General features: G+C 36.2%; 2 protein-coding genes across 6 annotated transcripts in view; one reads left to right on the top strand and one right to left on the bottom strand.

Annotated features, from left to right (window-relative positions):
• The window catches only part of SRSF11 (serine and arginine rich splicing factor 11), a 44,941-nt gene extending 36,402 nt beyond the window's left edge, over nt 1–8,539 (bottom strand). The window contains exon 1 of one of the 3 annotated variants that reach the window (XM_040470616.1): nt 8,417–8,539. The gene's annotated coding sequence lies outside the window, so the exon portion shown is untranslated. The remainder of the gene's footprint in view (nt 1–8,416) is intronic. The other 2 variants (XM_040470617.1, XM_040470622.1) reach the window with 2 other exon arrangements.
• A 64-nt stretch (nt 8,540–8,603) lies between these two features.
• Nucleotides 8,604–18,409, top strand: part of LRRC40 (leucine rich repeat containing 40) — a 44,375-nt gene continuing 34,569 nt past the window's right edge. For 2 of the 3 annotated variants that reach the window (XM_040470613.1, XM_040470612.1), the window contains exons 1-2: nt 8,607–8,806; nt 17,715–17,896. In XM_040470613.1, coding sequence (XP_040326547.1) covers nt 8,656–8,806; nt 17,715–17,896 — 333 coding nt within the window. In that variant the 5' untranslated portion in view covers nt 8,607–8,655. Of the gene's footprint in view, nt 8,807–17,714; nt 17,897–18,409 lie in introns of all 3 variants that reach the window. The other variant, XM_040470614.1, reaches the window with a different exon arrangement.

Genomic DNA, 18,409 nt, shown 5'->3' with positions numbered 1-18,409 from the left:
GCACTGATGGGGGAGGGGCAAGAGACAGGGAGAGAGAGAGAATCCCAAGCAGGCTCCACACTGTCAGCACAGAGCCCGATGTGGGGCTTCAACCCATGAACTGTGAGATCATGATCTGAGCCAAAGTCAGATGCTAAACCGACTGAGCCACCCAGCTGCCCCAAGACCTCACATTTTAACACAGGTTTTGTTTTTGGCCTATTTAAAAATTATAAAGTAATAAATGCCAAATGTTAAATACTAAAACTACTTAAATGTTAAAAAGTCCAAGTCCCCCATTCCACTCCTCTGTGCATGTTCTCAACCTTTATAATAGGGGCTGCCTAAAATTAGCCATGTGAGCTCTAATTCCCTTATGTGAAAAATGAGGACAAAAGTACCAGAGTTTTTAAGATTAAAAATAATATGAATATGAATCACCTAGCATAGTGTCCAGAACATAGGCACTCAATGAATGGTATCTATCATTACAGGAAAGTGTGTTCACCTTATCTTTTCAATGTCTTCCCTCAGAGCATTATTGTCAAACGTGAAAATATTTTGGTAGTAAACATGTGAAACTAATTACTAGGTGTCCTTTCTTCTTTAAGAGGTTGCTACAACAGAAAAATGACACCAACAGATTTCAAATTTTCATACTCATTTTGATCCTAATACAAACAGCATGCACAAATAATTGATAATGGCTAAACAAAGCATCCCTTTTTTGGTAAAATGCAAATGTTTCATGGAAAAATCTTTCTAGGAAGGCTTCAATTACTTTTCTACATTTTTAGAGCAAGAGTATTAGTATTCTTATTTTTAAAAGACATAAGCAATTGCATATATGCTTGATTAATCTTAAAAGTACTATGACATGGGTTAGAGCAACAGACCATCAAATGACCAAAGCACAGGAAAAAAAAAAAGGAAAATATTACTAAGTACATGAGACCATCTGAATTCCTGACAAACGATAAGCTAAAGACCATAATGCTTTTTCCCAAATGCCATTCCAGTCACTTGAAACTGTAACTATGAACTGCAATTAGCTCACATTAAGGTCTAAAAACACAGAGATGTTGATCAAATAATTATTTTGGATAGAAGAGATGGTGGAAAAGTAACTTTCTTGGAAATGAATTAAAAACAAAAAAGGTCAGTCTCTCTAAAATGGAAAATAATCAAAGCCGTATTAACTACGTAAATTCAGTAATGAGGGCAAAACATGTATCTCCAGAATGATGAAGAACAAAGCTGGGTTCACAGATTTGCCTCATAGGGACCAGATATGTATATATGTACATAGGTATGTATTTATTTTTTCAAAAAGTTTATTTACTTATTTTGAGAGAGAGAAAGAGCTCAAGTGGGAGAGGGACAGAGAGAGAGGGAAAGAGAGAAACCCAATTAGGCTCTGTGCTGTTAGCACACATCCCAACACAGGGCTCGATCTTGTGATCCATGAGATTGTGACCTGAGCCGAAATCAAGAGTCAGATGCTTAACTGGCTGAGTCACCTAGGCACCCCAGGACCAGGTATTGAAATGTTCACTAGTATTTTAACATCCCAATGATGGTACCTTTCAAATTATTGAAGTATACGTAACTGTGATATTTTAAATGATGGGGAAAAAAAACCGATGGGGAAAAAATTGTGGACAGTCTTAAAGGTTCTTAAAGTTAAACTAGTGTTTACCTTAATTTCAGTTGTGAGTATAAATATTCTGTCTTGAAATCTGAGTATCAAATTTTAAATAAAAATCTATTGATTGTGATTATCAACAAACTATCAAATCATCCTTATATTTCTTTCTTATCAACTTAAGTTGACACTAAGAAAAAAGTCTCAGTGACCATATATCTTGTCTTATTAAAACCTTATAAAAACTGTTCATATAGAACAATATACGCCATGTATAATCATGTAATTTTACTCCTTTTTTTTTTCTTAAAGTATTGAGCAAATGAAGCTGCAAGCTGAATTCAACGGAACAAAACTGTCAGCAGGGGTGATATAAAGTCAAATTTTAAAACAGTGGATTTTTACTAAAACCAATTTTTAGGGGTTGGGCCTGGGTGGCTCAGTTGGTTAAGCGTCCGACTTCGGCTCTGGTCATGATCTCATGGTTCGTGGATTTAAGCCCCAGGTCAGGCTCTGGGCTGACCGCTCAGAGCTTAGAGGCTGCTTCATATTCTGTGTCTCCGTCTCTCTCTACCCCTCCCCTGCCACACTCTGTCTCTCTCTTTCCAAAATAAACATTGGGAAAGAAAACCAACCATGTTTAAACAGATTTATTTACTAGTGCTTTTGTATGTATTAATATAAAGATAGAATGATATTACAAAGCACACTCTAGGATTTGGTGCCCTAATTTTCTCTCTGTATTACTTTACTACTTTAAAGCAGACAAATTCCTAAACCCTATAAAATTAATATTTTCAGTCAGAGAAACATTAATCTTGGAAAAATGAGCAAGAAAATAGCTATTAAAGGTTAGGAGTAGGAATCACTGGGAATAATGGGAAACAATCTCAGCTGATTTTAGAAAAAACAATAAACAATACCATAGTGCCTTTTATTTAATGACAGAAGAAGACTGCTTTATAAGCACCCATTCAGCTTTTTTTCAATAGAAAGGAAATAAACCAAAAAATAAAACTAATAGTAATAAGGATTTTAAAAAATGTATTTTTTAATTAGTTCCTCTACTTTTCTTCACAGGAAAAAACACCAGCATGTAAAAGCCTTTTTGAAAGATGAAAATGAGGGGCGCCTGGGTGGCTCAGTCGGTTGAGTGTCCGACTTCGGCTCAGGTCACGATCTCGTGGTCCGTGAGTTCGAGCCCCGCGTCGGGCTCTGGGCTGATGGCTCAGAGCCTGGAGCCTGCTTCCGATTCTGTGTCTCCCTCTCTCTCTGCCCCTCCCCCGTTCATGCTGTGTCTCTCTCTGTCTCAAAAATAAATAAACATTAAAAAAAATTAAAAAAAAATAAATAAAAGATGAAAATGATAGTTTCCTAAAGCTGGTGGACCAAAATTCTCTTGTATTGAAAGTAGAGAGAAATATAAGACCCAACACTTGAATCAAATATTAAACTACCTAAAACAAGCTCACTGCTTTATGATTCAAAAGTGAAAAAGCACAGGGAACATACAAATGAATTTCCTAAAATAAAATGCACTCTCTCCATCAGAAAAAAATACCAAAAATTTTGTTGTTATTACAACAAAATACAATTCAAATCCAGATTTAAAACTATGAATAAAAATGCAAAATATGTACTGTCTTCAATGAAATAGTATAGAATGTTTAAAAGTTGGTAGTTATAGGCATAAATGGAAAACAAACGTGAAACTGCAAAATGAAATTTTTAAAGAAAACTGAAAGACGTGGGTAACAAACATCTGAAAAGTTGAATATTTAAAACATGGAGAGCCCCTGTCCTATATAATTTGCTCTCAATTTTGATCATTTAAAATAACTTACTGACGGGGCACCTGGGTTGCTCAGTAGGTTAAGTGTCTGACTCTTGATTTGGGCTCAGGTCAAGATCTCATGGCTAGTGAGATTGAGCCCCACATCGGGCTCAGTGCTTACAGTGTGGAGCCTGCTTAGGATTCTCTCTCTCCCCCCTCTCTGCCTCTCTCTCTCTCTCTCTTTCTCAAAATAAATAAATAAAGACTTTAAAAACATAAAATAAAATAACTTACTGACAGAGGAAGGGACAAACATAGAAAAAATTTGAGTAGTGAGTATATTAAAATGTAAAAAATTCAACTTAAGAAAACATTTAATAAGCAATATATGTTAGGTTCAACAATTCCAATCAATAACAACAGTGTTAAAAAGCGAAATGCTCTCTCAATAACTTTACAATAAGATAGCAGTTCTCACTGATTAGGCAATATTCTGAAAGATAAACAATACTAATTCAAAGTAGGCTACATCTAAATCTCTTAATTTACACACACACACACACACACACACACACACACACACACACATCCTTCCTAGAAATGTCTGAAAAGCAAATTCACATTGCTCTTAGTTGGTAATATTTTTTAAACAAATGTGCTTAAAAATTTTGCAGAAATTAATGCCATTTTCCTTTACTACTGTTTCTCTTTTGCCTCAGTAAATCCATCTTACCTATTGTACCTTTCAGCTTTGAAAAAAATCTAACAAGTCAGAGTGGCCAAAATGAACAAATCAGGAGACTATAGATGCTGGAGGATGAGGACAAACAGGAACCCTCTTGCACTGTTAGTGGGAATGCAAACTGGTGCAGCCACTCTGGAAAACAGTGTGGAGTTTCCTCAAAAAATTAAAAATAGACCTACCCTATGACCCAGCAATAGCACTGCTAGGAATTTACCCAAGGGATACAGGAGTACTGATGCATAAGGGCACTTGTACCCCAATGTTTATAGCAGCACTCTCAACAATAGCCAAATTACGGAAAGAGCCTAAATGTCCATCAACTGATGAATGGATAAAGAAATTGTGGTTTATATACACAATGGAGTACTACGTGGCAATGAGAAAGAGTGAAATATGGCCCTTTGTAGGAACGTGGATGGAACTGGAGAGTGTTGTGCTAAGTGAAATAAGCCATACAGAGAAAGACAGATACCATATGTGTTCACTCTTAGGTGGATCCTGAGAAACTTAACAGGAACCCATGGGGGAGGGGAAGGAAAAAAAAAAAAACAGGTTAGAGTGGGAGAGAGCCAAAGCATAAGAGACTCTTAAAAACTGAGAACAAACTGAGGGCTGATGGGGGGGGTGGGAGGGAGTGGAGGGTGGGTGATGGGTATTGAGGAGGGCACCTGTTGGGATGAGCACTGGGCATTGTATGGAAACCATTTTGATAATAAATTTCATATATTCAAAAAAAATGTAAAGAAAAAAAAGAAAAAGTAGAAACGCTTCCATTTTAAAATCAAATTAACTATGGAAGGATAGTGGTTATTCTTGATGCCTTCCTTTTGTTACCTTCTACATCAAATATGTAATCCTCACCCACTCTTGTTAATCTTGCCTCCTTTACATCCTTCAAACTCCTAGATAGTCCTCTTGATCAAAACAGGAACAATCCAGTGTCATCTCTCATCTGTATTCATGCATCATCTTCCTAGGGAGATACCTCCCGTCTTCATACATGCTCTTTCTTCCCTGGGTTCATCACCAAAGTTAACTTCTGGAAGAAAAAACTTACCTTGTCTCTCTCCTGATTAAAAATTCAGTGTCTCCTATAATGGTTAATTTATGGGTCAACTTGGCTTGGCTATAGTGCTCAGTTGTTTGATAAAATAATACTCTAGATGTTGCTGTAAAAATATTTTTTTAAGTTGTAATTAACATTCAAATCAGTAGATTTTGAGTGAAGCACTTTACCTTCTGCAATGCGTTTGGGCTTCATCCAGTTGGTTGAAGGCCTTAAAAGCAAAGACAGATTTTGCGAAGAAAAAGGAATTCTCTTCAAGATTTAAACATAGAAACCTTGCCTGCATTAGTTTTCAGCTTTCTCTTTATCTCTAGTTTGATGGATTAGATAAACAGATGGATAGATACATACATACATACATATGTACGTAGATAATAGATGATAGATAGATAATAGAGATAATAGGTATAGAGACATAGATATAGGTAAAAAAAAAGAAAAAATCTAACGTAGCAATGTTCTTTAAGAGTAATATGGATATGTCTGAAAATGTCTTATTAAATTTTAATGGTAGAGACATGCCACTCTATCTTACTTTGATAATAGTTTACTTTCTGTTACGAAACATAACAGCATTTTTGGCTGGTGTACTTTTTTAATAAAGTTTATCCATTTATTTTGAGAGGGAGAGAGAGAAGAGAGAGAGCAACTGTGCATGTGTGCACAAGCAGGGGAGGGGCAGGGGAAAAGGAGAGAGAATCCTAAGGAGGCTCTACGCTCAGTACAGAGCCACATGCTGGGCTCAATCCCACAGAACATGAAATCATGACCTGAGCCGAAATCAGGAGTCAGACGCTTAACCAAATGAACCACTTAGGCATCTCTGGCTGATGTAATTCTTAGGCTCCTATATTTTTTGTTTCTTCACTTTCTTTTTTCATTTGGCAAAGAAGATAATCACTTTCTTTCTTTCTTTCTTTCTTTTTTTTTTTTCATCTGGCAAACAAAATAGAAGAGAGAAACTTTCCATTACCTTATTAAGATGAATATAATAAGTGCAGCCTGGCAAATTCTGTTTCAAAAGGTAATTATTCAGTAGATGCCTGCCCCTGCACAGGAGACATCCATTTCATATTATTTTAAAAATACAGTTTTTTTTTAAAGTAAATGCTTTTGCTGAAATGCTCAAGTTGAAAAAGGATTGGCTTTTTTGTTTGTAATGCATTCTTCCAAAAGTAATACAACTGCTATAAATTGCTAAGTCCCATGAATATAAACACATACATATATGTATGTATATAAAACTATACTCTCTCATAAAGGAGCTCAATTCAAGTTGATAAGCTTTCAGTTTCTATCAATTTGAGATAAAATATGTAACTTTTCTGTGTGAGGTAATAATTTTCACCCTCACTTACTTAATCTGCACTTGGTACACAGTACAATATACAGTTTACTATAGATACATATTAGTATAATGTTTACCTCTGTCAGTTTATATCTATTGAAGTTTACCACAAGTATATGGTCACTTGGGAGTTTTCAGAATTACTTTGCCATTAAGCAGAATTACGCTCTTCTTATACAAAGTGCAGCAATGTTTATTATAATTATATGTCAATAATGAAATATTTAACTTCACATAGAAGCACAATAAATGAAAATATTATACCTTGCCCATTCTTTTAAAAAATATTGAAAAAAAGAATCTATGGTAGGGGAGAGGTGGTTACTGTAAACTTTTATACTTGAGTAATTCACCCTCCAAAGGCTGTTAAATCCTATGAAAGAGAAAAAGTGTTTTCTCTAATATAAAAAGCCTCCTTTAAAACATAACTGAAGTGTCCCTTAAAATGGTTCTAGGATAAAGGTGTTGAAAATGATGAAATAAAAGCCACTAGGCAAGTCATAATGATAAACCAGAAAGATTTTGGAGAGAGAACTAGGTTCACGTTCTTGACCATACCACTTACAGAAACTTGTGACCTCCAGCAAGTTTCTTAATCCCTTTTAGCCTCAATTTCTTCACCTGCAAAAATAGTTATTGTGCTAAATAAGAGCAAAGGAGATATTATTAGCACTGTGACTGGCACTTAGTAAGGTGACAATCATCATTACTGTCAAGATAAACTTGGGCTGCGGAGGAGGCTCATTACGATCCTTGCATTAATACCCACTCTCCTTCGTTGGTAGTGTAACTACTGGTACCTAGCTGTTACTCACTTTCAGTGTAAAGGACTCCAAAGAACTAAGAAGAATACAGAGCGAGAGGGGGTTAAAAGCTGAATTTTACAGGTAGCAAGAACCTGGACTCTGGCTGCAGAATTTGTCAGTGGGCCGTCATCGCACTTTTCAAAATTCTCCTGGTTCGCAGCCGAGTTGATGGAGGGTTTGGAGATTTCCCGGTTATGTGCATGCTTTTCAGAACAAATTCACTTCAGCCAAAAGAAAAGTCTAGCACCCAGCACAGGACTGAAGATGATGACTTCCTTATTATTTGTTGAATCAATCAATACAGGTGTACATTTCAGGGAAAAACTATCCAGGAAAACCGACTTATTGAATAAAATTTTTATCTTCTATCCTGGAGTCCCTTTCCTCACCAAACGCTCAATATTTAAAGTTCTATCTTCACTTAATTATTTAAAAAAAAACGAATGAGAGAGGAATTATCCCTAAATTCATGAAAAAGGAGTAAACTTTAAAAACGGTCAGACTGCCTACAGTTAGTTACCCAGCTGGTAAGCTACAGAAGCAGCTCCATTCGAACTCACATCTCCTGCGCCTCAAAGTCCAAGCTGTTTTCAATACACTAAAGTTTGCGCCTCCGCTTATCTCCGTAAACTGTCCAGTAGAGAGAACATTTATCATTGATCTTTCTTTTTCCTTGTCTGATGCCAGCCCTTCCATTTCACGCTACCTCCTATGCTGGGCTATAAACTAAATACAACAACAGGGAAGCTGCACGAATTCTAGGAATCGCGGTATATGCGCGAAGAACAGAAATCTGTTTTATCTTCTACGCCAGACGGATGTCCGGCGCCACCACTACAAACGACAAACACAGGCTAGGGTCCAGAGAGGCTGCAGACCGCGCCCAGGTCTCAAGTTTTGGTCAAGGCCCACGTTCAGGCCAGGCGAGGAGAGAAGGTTATCCTTCCCCGACACCCTGGCCAAGGCGGGAGCCCAGAAGAGCAGGTTGGAGTCGCAGTAACAGTACAAACAATAAAGCCCAAAGTCCCTCTTCAGTCCGTTAAGCGCACTTACTTGAGCAAAGTAATTCCAAGACACAAGGCCGGCACCGGCAACGGGAAAGGCTCCTCTACCCTCCAGCACAGGCGCTGGCGGTGACGACATCGGGGCCGCGCCGGCGAGAGCTAAGGCCCAGCTCAAGGCCACGAGCACAGCGCGCGGAGCGCGCGCTCTTGACAGGGGCGGGGTGACACGCGGGCGCCACCTTTAAGCGTCACGCGCGGGGCTCTGCCTCTGGACTTGAGGGTTTGAACATGTCGCGCCTGAAGGGAGTGGCCGAGCGGGATCCCAGAGTGGGTTTCAGAGCTGAGAGGAGAGACTGCGGTGCCTCGGTACCCCAGGGGCTTTTAAAGGCAGCGAGGAAGAGCGGCCAGTTAAACCTGTCGGGTCGGAATCTTAGTGAAGGTAAGATCCAGAGGTACCACCCGATTGTGCTGTTAGAAAGCACTTGCCCCTGTCTGGCACCCTTTCCTTGGCCTGCTTTTGGCCACTGCCACAGTCTCCTAGCTAGGACTCCCAGGCTCTAATTCAGGCACTCATCACAGTTACACTGGTTCGGTCAGTATGGTTCGGTTCCTACTTTCTCTCAAGGAATAGTCAGCATATTTCCTAAATTGAGGATCAAGATAGATGCCACACAAAGTGAATTTGGAACCATCCTGAAAAACCTAGTAAAGATCAACAAGCACAGATTTGGACACCATGAATAATAGCCAAATGCTCTTTTTACTGTCTGTTGTGTAAAGGAGGGACTGGGAAGTGGGGAGAGAGAATATAGCATTCTTCCCATAGTGTTTTTCTCTTTTATTCAGATTTTAGGCGATCCGAGATTGAAACCTTCCATTTTTCATCTAATGATTGCTTTTTTATTGTGCCATGTATAGAGCAGATAAAGCAAATACTTGCTGAACGAATGAAAGGGTATATGACGTAAAATCTCTGCTCTATCTGCAAAAGCTTTTTATCAGTGGGAACATAAATATTTTAAAACTACAGATATACATACACATTTGCTTTTCCCAGAGGCTGGAACAGTTTCCTTGATACCTGACTAGGGGTTACTTGCTTCCTGTAGGACTCTGCTCAGAGGTCACACCTCTCAGAGGCCCTTCCTAACTACTCTATCTACAAACACCATTGCTAACACTGTTTTCTTGTTCGATTTTTTAATGACATTTGTCATTATCAGAATTTATTATGTATTTATAGTCTTCCCTGCCTTCTCAATAGAATGTTATTTTCAAGAAGTCAGGGAGCTTTGTTTTATTCGCTGTTGTTATTACTACCAACCCAAAATAGTACTTGGTACGTGATAGATTCTTATTAAATAAATATTTGTGGAAGGAATAAGTAAATGAATGAATATTTGCAAATACTAAGTGGTATACTGGAATGTACTTTTTGATTGGACCCAGATGTTTTTGTCTAGTACGTTTAAGGGAGCAAATGAATTTTGGCTCTGAACTCCATGATGACATGATCAGGGCCGTTTAGGTTATCATTGTATAAACAGAACCTAACAAAATTACTGGCACATATTAGGTACTCCATAAATTATGTTGAATAAGTGGATGTATAGTATTTCATAGGGGAGAAAAATATAAATGGGAGAAGCACATGGTATTTGTAGTTTATTATCAAAAAGAAATCCTTGTTACCATAATGTAGAAGGTGTTTAACTGTAGCCTTCAACTTCTCTTGCCATTCAATCTTTGCCACCCAAACCACTGTAATTCTGAACTATGTAAAGTCCCTTATGGGGCCATGCTCTTTATCTCCATATCTTTGCTCATGTAACTTTGAGATGCTTAATCTTACTGTGCCTTATTGTCTCATTTATAATGTGTTTGTGATAATAGGACCTACTAAGGTTTAAATGAGATAATACACACAAAGTATCTGGTACTAAAAAGTACACAGTAAAAATGAGTATTACTGTTATTACTATTAACATTGTAATAACTTTCTAAGTGCTTTCCTGGATTTCTTTAAATCTCACCCTCTAAATCAGTGTCATCATCAAGATATCCTTTTAAAAGGATTTATCTTTGACAAATGCCTAATGTCATGTATCCACCATTACGGTATCATAATGAACAGTTTTACTGCCCTAAAAATCCTCCGAGCTCTACTTATTCATTCCTTATCTGCTTCCCCTGAGGCCTGGCAGTCACCAGTCTTCCTGTTCCTGTAGTTTTGCCTTTCCCAAAATGTCATATAATTGAAGTCATATGTAGCTTTTTCAGATTGGCTTTTTTCACTAAGCAATATGCCTTTAAGATTCCTCCATGTCTTTTTGTGCCTTGATAACTCATTTGTTATTTCTAAATAATATTCTATGGTATAGATGTATGTACCATTTTATCCATTTACTTTTTGAAGGACAACTTTGTTGCTTCCAGTTATTGGCAGTTTTGAATGAAGCTGTAATTTGTGTTCAGGTTTTTGTGTGGACCTAAATTTTCAACTAATTGGGTGTTAACCTAGGAGCGCCATTTCTAGATCACATAGTAAGACTGTGCTTAGCTTTGTAGGAAATTGCCAGACTGTCTTCCAGAATGCATGTACCATTTTGCATTCCTTCCAGCAATGAATGAAAGTTCCTGTTGCTCCATATCCTTGCCACTTTGGGTATTATCAGGTTTTTGGAGTTTAGCCATTCCAATGAGTGTGTAGTCCTATCTCAATGTTTTAGATATGATGTGCAACATCTTTTCATAAGCTTGGTTGCCGTCTGTATATCTTCTTTGGTGAGATGCCTGTTCAGATCTTTTGTTCATTTTTTTTTAAGTTTATTTATTTTGAGAGAGGCAGAGACAGAGTGAGTGGGGGAGGGCAGAGAGAGGGAGAGAGAATCCCAAGCAGTCTCCACACCATCGGCACAGAGCTCGATGCAGGGCTCGAACTCATGAGCTGTGAGATCTCAAGAAGACCTGAGCTGAAACCACGAGTCGGACCCTTAACTGACAGAGCCACCCAGGCACCCCTGTTCATTTTTTAATTGGGTTGTTTTCTTATTGTTGACCATGGTTGTCCTTTATTTGTCTTTTCATGCAACATGTCTCTGTTCAGTAACTCAGGATTCAATGAATAAGTGATATATAGAAGAAGACCAGTGGCCTGTTAGGATTTTTTAAAGTCAATATTATATGAAGAGTAGATAAAATCAATATAAGTATTGTTTTTTTTTTTGACCAAGTAATTGCAGAAAAATGATTACTACTCTTTTCTGATAAACTTTTACTAACTTGTCCCTTTTACTGGCCTACACATTGTTATACTTTTCAAAAACATACTCCTTTTTTAAAAAGTCTTCTCATAATTTATATTATCTCCAAATTTATATTATCTCTTCTCATTAAATTATCTCCAAAAGTTATTACCTAAAATTATGTATTATGTTCAAAACGATTATCACACTTAGCTTCTTTCAGATTGTTATCAATATGTATGAGATATCATGAGATATTTACATGACAGATATGAGCATATGAAAGTGTTTGAATGCTACAGACAGATACTTATTTACCTTGCATTTGTTATATACCTGTTATGTATGTTTTCTCCAGATATTGTGCTGAAGAAGCAAATTGACACTTCAGATAATTTATAGTCACATAAGCATTTTGGTATGTTTTATTCAAATTTGTTTATTAAAAATTGCACTTGTTAAATAACAAATTTTTTGTGTTGTATTCCAGGTCTTTCCTTCTTATTTATGCAGTAATACATAGGTACATTTGTAATGTACCATCATGTCCATAATTTCTACATTGGAAAAATAGAACCTAGCCTTTAATTTTGAGGTATATAACCCAAAACAGTTAACAGTCTGTTTATTCTTTCTCTTAGATGGTGGCCTCCTTGAATTGATTCTTCTTAGCAGAAGCTCTAAGAACAATGGGACACTTTATTTCCCTGATAGGGTGTTATCTGATACCCAGTACAGATTAATTTTTGTGTGTAACCAAAATCTGAGTATTCTTGGGGATTTTTAGTACCCTTTCTTTTTATAGGCTGTAGTTCTTTTATGGAAATACCCATTTATTATTTTCTTCTTTATAAAGCATTGTATCTATGACAGAAAAACTACTATCTATAGAAAGCATAAAAAGTGAAAATAACCATTCAGGGTTAATCACTGTTGATATTTTGAAGGTTTTTCTTCTATAGTTTTCTGTGTGAATGTAATGTATAATTTGCCTTTTATTTTTTATTTTTAACAAATTAAGAATTGTACTGAGTCCTCTTTTCTGAATTTTGTTTGTACATTTTTTGGTGTTACTTACATAATCTGATTATTTTTAATGACCATAATATTTCATCTTATGACTACAATAATATTCTTAAACATCTGAATGTTATTGGTAGTTTTAAAATTACCATTCATGAGTGTCAGTTTTATAAGTTACTCACAAAGTTATGCCTGAACAAAATAACTGTTAGTAACCAACTTCAAAGAGAACATTAGAAATATTCTGGAAATTTTAAATGACTGCTCTTTTTTCTGAGCAAGTACACAAAAATATATCATTGTTTGGTTTAGTATAGATATTGCAGCTTTTTCATTGGACCAGATAAAATAAAGATGGAGTTGAAAAGGAGGTATTGATTGTTGCCTTGTGGTTGCCTGCCATTGGTAGAACAATAGTATAGAACATGTTTTTGGGTGATTCATCAAAAACTCAATGAAAGAAAAAGGTGCCAGAGTTTGGAACAAAAGAATGCTGTAAATTTTAAAGAAACCACATTGTTGAACTGACAAAAAAAATTGGTAGGTGGATAATTTATTAAACAAACCAATTATGTTTATTCGAAAACCATATTATTTGAAAGGGAAATAAAGGTATAAGGCTATCCTGCCTTACCTTTCAAAGAGCAGTTTGGTTAGTTTCCATTTGTGGAATTAAGTAAATAGGTCTAGGGCTTCTAGGCCTCCAGATGTCATGTCATCTATTTTGAGGTAGTGAGAATTTGCCTTATTCAGTCAGTATGTAGAGTTTGTTATGACACTATAAAAAGTGTAACATAAACCGTATACTTCCCAAGTTTTTTTTTTTTTTAATTTTTTTTTTCAACGTTTATTTATTTTTGGGACAGAGAGAGACAGAGCATGAACGGGGGAGGGGCAGAGAGAGAGGGAGACACAGAATCGGAAACAGGCTCCAGGCTCTGAGCCATCAGCCCAGAGCCCAATGCGGGGCTCGAACTCACGGACCGTGAGATCGTGACCTGGCCGAAGTCGGACGCTTAACTGACTGCGCCACCCAGGCGCCCCTCAAGTTTTAAATAACCATCCTTACATCTGTATTAACCATGTTCTGCTTTATTATTTACCTTGACTCTGTATTTTGACTACTGGTTGTCTTCATGGAATTTACTATAATATTCTAAACAGCTCATAAGAATTAACCAAAGTATCAGATTTTAACAACAAATAATTCCAGAAAGAAACTATATTTCCAGATGAGTAGATCATTAAAACAAGCTAATTCTTGAACATTTCTTAGAAATAAAAACAAAAGGAAAGTGTTTTAATCTGTATATGATGGCAGAATCTTGAGGTAAACATTTAATTTTTAGCATACTGAAATCCTGGGAAGTCTGGAACAAGGAATTAGATAATTAATTAAAAGTTCCATTCCTATTTCTTGATCTGTTAGAATAATTCTAAACTTTAGTGTCTCAAACTCTTGATGTGTATTTCAAGTTATTGTCAGTGTCAAAATTTGCCTAATAAATGAGTGCAAACTTAAATTTATCTCTATATTAATGTCATGTTCATTAACTTGCATTGTAATGTTTTCTTGAGTAAGAGTTAAGTGAATGCCATCTGTCATATATTGTCACAGGAAAAAAAATTATTGGGAAGAATGGAATTACAGTTTCAGTGAGACTTATGTTCACTATAAAGCTGAATGTACTCTCAAGTGAAAGTAATAAATTCAAGCATATTTTTCTCTTAAAGTGATTGGTAAAAATGTTTTCTTTTTTATATGTTAAACATTGTTTCATTTTTTCTTATAGTATCCTGCTGGACTTCAAGAGTACCATTCTCTTCATGTATTCTAACGTAACAATGACTCAGGTGCTCTAAAGCACAAAGATACATCTCTCTGTGTCAATCTCAAGTTGCAACTGAGTTAATACCTTCTATGTAACTATAATTTTATTCTGGGGGAGTGTGTGTGTGTGTATGCGTGTATTTTTTTCTTATTAAGCTTTAAAGATAGTCTGAAAGTGACATAGTATTGTGGATTGTCGATATGGGATTCTTTCTTTAGTGTAATGAGCCCATTGGTTGTCATGAATAAACTACTGTGGAGAAATTTGGAATGTTTATCAATGGAGCTTTTCCTAATCTTTTACATAGTGTTGGACTTACTGGTTTATATTCAATTCTCATAATTTTTAAAAAATGCTCATAATGGGGTAGACAGTTTACTGAATGGCATTTGTAGGATAAGCTGTTATTAAAATATTATTCTACACCTAGCAAAAGCCTTTTTGTACTACTGTTGTTGGATCCTAGCATTTAAATTATGATGGGGCCCTCTCATTTAATCAGCAAAGAAATTGGTAACCAGAGATATTAGATGAGATGTTAATTGACAATCAGTTGGATTAGTTGCACCGAATCTTAGTTCCCTGACTCTTTGGTCAGAGATACACCCATTGTGTCCTATTGTGTATCATAGTTTAATATATTTACAGCCTTTTATTTTATTTTATTTTATTTTATTTTTAATTTTTTTTTCAACGTTTATTTATTTTTGGGACAGAGAGAGACAGAGCATGAATGGGGGAGGGGCAGAGAGAAAGGGAGACACAGAATCGGAAACAGGCTCCAGGCTCTGAGCCATCAGCCCAGAGCCTGATGCGGGGCTCGAACTCACGGACCGCGAGATCGTGACCTGGCTGAAGTCGGACGCTTAACCGACTGCGCCACCCAGGCGCCCCAATTTTAACTATAATATTTAAGTCTATGATCTATTTTGAGTTAATTTCAGAGTATGTCATAAGGTAAATGTTGAGGTTCCTTTTTTCATCCGTATGAATTTACAGTTCCAGTGTGATTTGTTGAAAAGACTCTCTTTCTCATTAAATTGGCACCTTTATTGAAAATCAATGGATAATACATTATTGTGTAGAATTTTCCTTAACTTTTCTTTTCTATTGATTAATATATCCTTATGCTAATACCACAGTGTCTTGACAGGCTTTATGGTAAGACTTGTAATCAAGTACTGTTAAGTTCTAGAACTTTATTCTGTTTCAAAAAATTATTTAACTTATTTCAGTTCTTTTGCATTTTGATAATACATTTTAGAATCAGTTTGTTAATTTCTATAGAAATGCCTCCTGAGATTTTGATTAGGATTATGCTGAAGCTGTAAGTCACCTTAGGGAGAGGTGACATCTTAATAATTAGTTTGTAATGTGGTATATTTCTCTACTTACCCAGATCTTCTCTAAGTTTTCATATTTTATATTTACATACCACAGGACTTGCATATATTTGCTAAGCTGAACCCTGAATATTTCATGGTTTTAGATTGTGTGTCTTATATGTCTTTAAACATATAAAGAATATTTTCATTTATCAATTGCTAATACATGGAAACACAGTTGAGTTTTGTATATTAATCCTGAATTCTGTGCACTTTCTAAACTCATTACATATAATTTTTTTTTTATAGATTCCTTAGGATTTTCTGTATAGATGATCTCTTAAAGAGACAGTTTTACTTTTTCCTTTCTAACCTGAACATCTTTTATTTCTTTTGTTTTATTGCATTGGTCAGGATCCATAGTAAAATTCTAAAGTAGTGAGAATGTGCATCAAGAAAACACTAAGAGAAAGCCCTTAGTCTTTCACCTTTATGTATAATGTCAGCTGTACCTTTTTCATAGAAACCTTTTTTTTGAGTGTGTATAAGTCTCATAGATTTAAGGAGATTTGCTTTGCTTCCATAAATCCACTGTATCAGACTAGTAAACCTGAATTGTACTTCAGTATCCTGAACTTGAAACTTTGCACTTTTTCATTTAGTATCATTCTGTAATCGTAGTCAATGACTGCAGGGTATAACTGATTGTTGCCTTGATTAATAACGCTCAAAGTTCTAAATCAGACTGATATGTAGTCCTACTTATATGATGGAATGAAGGACTCTTTAAAATAGTTTTGCTACAATGCTATAGCAAGTTAGTACCTTCTTGAGGTTTCAGTTTTTATAGTGGTGAACCTCGACTCTCCATGTTCAACTTACAGTCTTATTTGCTGTGTTACAGGAGTTGCGATAGTTGTTCCAATGGGATTCACACAATGTTGTGTGATGGGGTAAGAAATAAAATTGTATGTTAGGTAAAATAGAGAGCAGCTACCAGAGTCAGTTATGCTTTCCAAATATCCACCGAGAGTCAAGACAGTAGTATAACTTTACAGGTGTTTGAATCCCATTTCTGCTCCTTACTGGCTGTGTAGCCCTGGGTAAATTATACATTCTCTCTGTGCCCCATTTTTCTTGTCTATAAAACAAGAATAGTAACAACACCTATCTCGCAGAGTTGTTACGAGGTTTATTTATTTATTTATTTATTATTTTTTTTTTCAACGTTTATTTATTTTTGGGACAGAGAGAGACAGAGCATGAACGGGGGAAGGGGCAGAGAGAGAGGGAGACACAGAATCGGAAACAGGCTCCAGGCTCTGAGCCATTAGCCCAGAGCCTGACGCGGGGCTCGAACTCATGGACCGCGAGATCGTGACCTGGCTGAAGTCGGACGCTTAACCGACTGCGCCACCCAGGCGCCCCATGAGGTTTAAATAGTATATTAGAAAATTGCCTGGTATTTGTAAGTGTTAGCTATTATCATTAGCTATTATTAACATCAGTGTTTTCTCAGACAGTATATACTAATGTTATAAAATTATGACATCACCTTATAAATGTTGATTTCCATGCCTTCTCCCTATTCTATTAGTGCAATGGTAGAGTCCTTTCTTTATTTGCATTATATGTCGACTGCAATGTGCTGTGTAGAGTATGTATATAGTAAATATAGTTGAATGAAGATAAAAGATTTAATATGTAAAATACATATCATATTCTGTTTTTGAATAAAATCAACTTTAGTTGTAATTCATTGTTCGTTTGAATTGTTTTTAAGTATTTTTTTTTAATGTTTCAGAAATTACTTTCCAATAGATGAACTGCATGGCTATTATAAAAATATGCCACTTAGTATCTAACTTCTTGTTTTCTTTCTTTTCCTTTTTTTCTTTTTGGTGTGGTGGTGATGGAAATAGTACCTCAGTGTGTCTGGAGAATAAACGTGGATATCCCTGAGGAAGCTAATCAGAATCTTTCATTCAGTGCTACTGAGCGATGGTGGGAGCAGACGGATTTGACCAAACTAATCATATCCAACAATAAACTTCAGTCACTTACAGATGATCTACGACTGCTGCCTGCACTCACTGTTCTTGATGTAAGTTGACTGATTCTAAATATGTCATTAGTTGCGACTCTAAGAGACTCTAAGGCTAAATTTAGGCTTCATAAGCAGAAAAAAGTAGAAAACCCATGTTTAATTGGTAGACTGTAGGAAGAATAACAAATTATTGGTGGGTATAGCATGATAATTAAGAGTGTACATACAGAACATCAGGCTTCAGTTTCTGACTGTGCCACTTGATAGCTGTGTAACCTTGCAAAGTAACTTCATTGTGCCTCAGTTTCCACTTTTATAAACCAGGACTGACACTACTACCTATTTTTAAAACTTGTTCTTAGAATTATTATTTTTTTATTTTTATTTTTTAAATTTTTTCTTTTTAACTTTTATTTACTTTTGAGACAGAGAGAGACAGAGCATGAACTGGGCAGGAGCAGAGAGAGAGGGAGACACAGAATCTGAAACAGGCTCCAGGCTCTGAGCTGTCAGCACAGAGCCCGACGCGGGGCTCGAACTCACGGACCGTGAGATCATGACCTGAGCCGA

This window comes from Herpailurus yagouaroundi, unplaced genomic scaffold (genome assembly GCF_014898765.1).
Source record: "Herpailurus yagouaroundi ecotype Mexico unplaced genomic scaffold, PumYag 77, whole genome shotgun sequence".
In the NCBI taxonomy this organism is placed as follows: domain Eukaryota; kingdom Metazoa; phylum Chordata; class Mammalia; order Carnivora; family Felidae; genus Herpailurus; species Herpailurus yagouaroundi.
This window is presented reverse-complemented; position numbering and strand designations above follow the sequence as displayed.